The sequence below is a fragment of the Myotis davidii genome, unplaced genomic scaffold (genome assembly GCF_000327345.1).
Source record: "Myotis davidii unplaced genomic scaffold, ASM32734v1 scaffold924, whole genome shotgun sequence".
NCBI lineage: Eukaryota > Metazoa > Chordata > Mammalia > Chiroptera > Vespertilionidae > Myotis > Myotis davidii.
The window spans coordinates 252,905-257,117 of NW_006294764.1; the positions used below are offsets into that span (position 1 = coordinate 252,905).

The following is a 4,213-nucleotide window of genomic DNA, read 5'->3' on the forward strand; positions in this document are numbered from 1 at the left end:
TGGGGGTGAGCAGGGCAGCAGAGTGGTTAGGGGTGATCAGGCAGGTAGGTAGGTGAGTGGTTAAGAGCCAGCGGTCCCGTATTGCAAGAGGGATGTCTGACTGCCGGTTTAGGCCTGAGGGGTTCTAGATTGGAGGCTTGGGCTAAGGTGACACCCTCGCCGTGCACGAATTTCATGCACTGGGCCTCTAGTTGTATATAATAAAAGCCTAGGTGGCGTCACACCCTCGCGCGACATCACCACAAGATGGCCGCGCGCACAGTGAAGGCGGGGCCCAGTGGCCACTCCGTGAGGCCTGGGGGTCCCATGGCTGTGCGTGACACGGAGGAGGCCAGTCCCGGTGTCTCCACAGCCTCGCATGGAGGAGGCAGGTCACAGAAGAGAGGGCAGTTGTGGGTGATCGGGCCGGCAGGGGAGGGCAGCTGTGGGCGATCACGCCAGCAGGGGAGGGCAGTTGGGGGCGATCAGGCCAGAAAGGGAGGGCCGTTGGGAGCGATCAGGCCGGCATGGAGTAGTTAGGGGGCCATCAGGCTGGCAGGCAGGCGAGTAGTTAGGAGCTAGCAGTTCCGGATTGTGAGAGGGATGTCCTACTGCGGGTTTTGGGATCGGGCCTAAACTGTCAGTCAGACATTCCCCAAGGGGTCCCAGATTAGAGAGGGTGCAGGCTGGGTTGAGGGACACCCCCAACCCCCATGCACAAATTTCATACACCGGGCCTCTAGTTGTATAATAATACAACAGAAAAGTAATTCCTAGATTATTTAGCACGTTAAGTGCCCAGTCAGTCACTGGTGACTGACACTATACTTTCCATCTGGAAGACAAAACAGGCTGGGCGCTTAACGTATAAGAATATACTGAAAATATTTATAATTAATCTAAAAAAATTACATAACCTCCCCATAATGCTAAAATGGCATTTACTAAAATCGCTGAGAGTCAAGATTCCTAACCTGATAAAACATGTCTTACTCCAAAAGCCTGTGTGATGTTTAATAAGGAAACTCTAGAAGTGTCCCTATTAAAATAAAAACAAACAGTTTTGTTCAAAGGCAATCAGGTAAGAGAAGAAAATAAATACATAAATGCGGGAGGGGAGCTTTTTCCATAAAGCCCTCCACACACACAAAAATAATAATGGTGATCTACTCAAAACTTGCATAAGCCCAGAGAAGAGCCTGCCTGCCTTCTGTCTGCAAATGTTGCCAAGTTCTCAAGATGATCTGCCTACTCCTCATCTATATATTCCAAAGGAAAACTAGTTTGTTAACTTACCTATCAACATACAAAGGCTAGTATCATATCTCTATCTCTCTTCAAAATAAGGGCCTGCTGGGGAAAGAGGCTTACACAACTGCAGAAGATACCCATTTGGACATATATAGTCAGGATTTGAAGTGTACCAAGAATTGACAAAAATTTGAGGAAAACAAACAACATAAAACAGAAGCAACAATATGTTCAAATGAAGCATCTAGCTCTTTAGTAAATAAATAATTCAGGAAAAAAAATAATTCCAATTAATATTCTTACAATGATTCAAGAGGCCATTATACAAAATATTCCCAGTTAAAGATGGATGACTGAGTATATACTTTTATCTTTTGTCCCCCCCAGGAAACTCCATTAAAATTAGATATAAAATAAATAAACAAAGGGGAGTAAGATAGAGAAAAGGAGGGAAGGAGGGTATGACAGAGAAATAAACAAATTATAAGGAATGAACAAATTATTGTTGGGAAAATCTAAAGAGGATAGGTGAATCGTAATCAATAGAACTGGGCAAAAAAGGCACAAGGTATAATAAACATATAGGAGGTTGCAGTTAAATGGGGTATCAAGCTGCCCTGCAAAATCTTAGGTAAGTTCAGTGCTCAGAAATGCAAAATTCCTAAAAGGACATAAAGTAAGACATAAGGTTGAAATCAGATTAACTGAAAATCTATAGGTAAAACATTCAAACACAATCACAGTCCTACATTGTACCACCCAGTAGCCAGGCCACTATATCACAGGAAAGAAGGGACATAGCATCACAGAGCAAAGCAATGGATTCCAGTAGTTAGGAGGCGAAAGAAAAAGAGGTGAGCCCTAGTCAGTTTGGCTCAGTGGATAGAGCATCGGCCTGCAGACCAAAGGGTCCTGGGTTTGATTCCTGTCAAGGGTTCATACCTCGATCAGGACTCATGCAGAAAGCAACCAATCGATGTGTTTCTCTCACATCAATATTTGTCTTTCCCTCTCTGTCTTCCACTCTCTCTCTGAAAATCAGTGGAAAAATATCCTTGGGTGAGGATTTAAAAAAAAAAAAAGGAAAGAAAAGAAAAAGAGTTGATTCATAACAAAAGAAAACTTAAAAAAAAAAAGTTTTAATCCAGCCCTGGCTGTTTTGGCTCAGTGGACAGTGTCAGTCTGCGGACTGAAAGGTCCAAGGTTCGATTCCCGTCAAGGGCATGTACCTTGATTGTGGGGACATCCCCAGTAGGAGGTGTGCAGCTGATAGATGTTTCTCTCATCGGTGTTTCTGGCTCTCTATCCCTCTCCCTTCCTCTCTGTAAAAAAATCAATAAAATATATATAAAAGAAAAAGTTTTAATCCAAAAATAAAAAATCTATTTACTCACAGAGAATAAGAAGATAAACACATCCTTAAAAGAAGAGCAGAATGCTTGGCCAGCATGGCTCAGTGATTGAGCGTTGACCTATGACAGGGGTCCTCAAACTACGGCCCGCGGGCCACATGCAAATACAAATATTGTATTTGTTCCCGTTTTGGTTTTTTACTACAAAATAAGATATGTGCAGTGTGCATAGGAATTTGTTCATAATTTTTTTTTAAACTATAGTCCGGCCCTCCAACGGTCTGAGGGACAGTGAACTGGCCTCCTGTTTAAAAGTCTGAGGGCCCCTGACCTATGAGAACCAGAAGGTCACAGTTCAATTCCCACCGAGTTGGGGCACATGCCCAGGTTGCAGACTCGATCCCCAGTGTGGGGCGTGCAGGAGGCAGCCGATCAATGATTCTCTTTCATCATTGATGTTTCTATCTCTCTCTCTCCCTCTCCCTTCCTCTCTGAATGCAATAAATATATTAAAAAAGAGAGGACAATTTAAAAAAAAGAGAGAGAGAATGCTACAAAAAATTAAATAAGAAACAGCTCTTTATGATCAAATACATGTCTAAGAAAATAAAAATGTCAATAGACGAGTGAGAAGATAAAACTAAGGGAATAGCCCTAAAAAGGGACAAAAATAAAAAGAAGCTGAAAACTGTTTACTCTTAGGCCAAGAAGTATGGCAGGATTATATTTACTTCTCTAATGATCTAATATTTTAGCAGGAGTCACATGGATTCTCTTTTTATCACACTCTACTGATTGCTTAAAATTATGCCACATTTTAATTGCTTCATATTTGGACATGACTTCCTTGTATAATTTTTTCCCGTTGAATTTTTTAACTTTTCAATGGAAAAGGTGTGAAGACACTATGGGCACTAAATGGGTTTTCAAAATGGGGGAGGGGGAAGAAAAATCAAAAGAAGCAGAGGATGTGAAGTTCATAGAAGTAAGTAGAGAGCAATAATCAGATTAAAAGGAAATAATCAGTGATAGTGGTCAATCAAGAAGTATTAGCAGGTTCAGGAGGTTGGTGTTCAGAGATACCAAGAGGAAGTTAGTAAGGAGAGTTAGCCATAAGTGTTCCATACAAAACTACCACCAGAGAAGAAGCTGTCAAGATGCCAATTCAGTTGGTACACCTTTAAATATTGACAACACAGTCTCACATTTCTTAAAAAAACAAAACAGATACTTACCTGACAAAGAATTGGCCAGGCTTCCTCTCCGTAACTTAGAGTCATCCTGACTAAGCTGTCGTTGAAGTTTAGCTTTTCCAGTGGATGAAAATATGTCAGGATTACTGAGCTTCCTGAAGAGCAAGGGACTAAGTCCAGGTATAACATCCTTCAAAGAAAAAAGTAAAAACATAATTCTTTAATGTCTTTTCTGAAAGTATGTAAGAACTGTATATTAAACATCTTTACAGTATTCATTATTACAGTTAAAAAGTGCCAACATTTTCTATTTCCTGTTCAATACATAAAGTCAGAAACATATTTTTTACTAAAAGCTATTTGGATATGCTATGAAGGATGTGGGATATTGATCATAAAATGCCAAACAAAAAAGAGGAGGAAATTCACAAGATGATA

At 40.9% G+C, this 4,213-nt stretch overlaps 1 protein-coding gene across 6 annotated transcripts in view; it reads right to left on the reverse strand.

The window, feature by feature from the left end:
- The window catches only part of MAST2 (microtubule associated serine/threonine kinase 2), a 133,995-nt gene extending 129,997 nt beyond the window's left edge, over nt 1-3,998 (reverse strand). For all 6 annotated transcript variants that reach the window (XM_015567514.1, XM_015567513.1, XM_015567512.1 and 3 more), the window contains exon 1: nt 3,818-3,998. In XM_015567514.1, the coding sequence (XP_015423000.1) occupies nt 3,818-3,989 (172 nt within the window). In that variant the 5' untranslated portion in view covers nt 3,990-3,998. The remainder of the gene's footprint in view (nt 1-3,817) is intronic.
- Nucleotides 3,999-4,213: the final 215 nt, after the last annotated feature.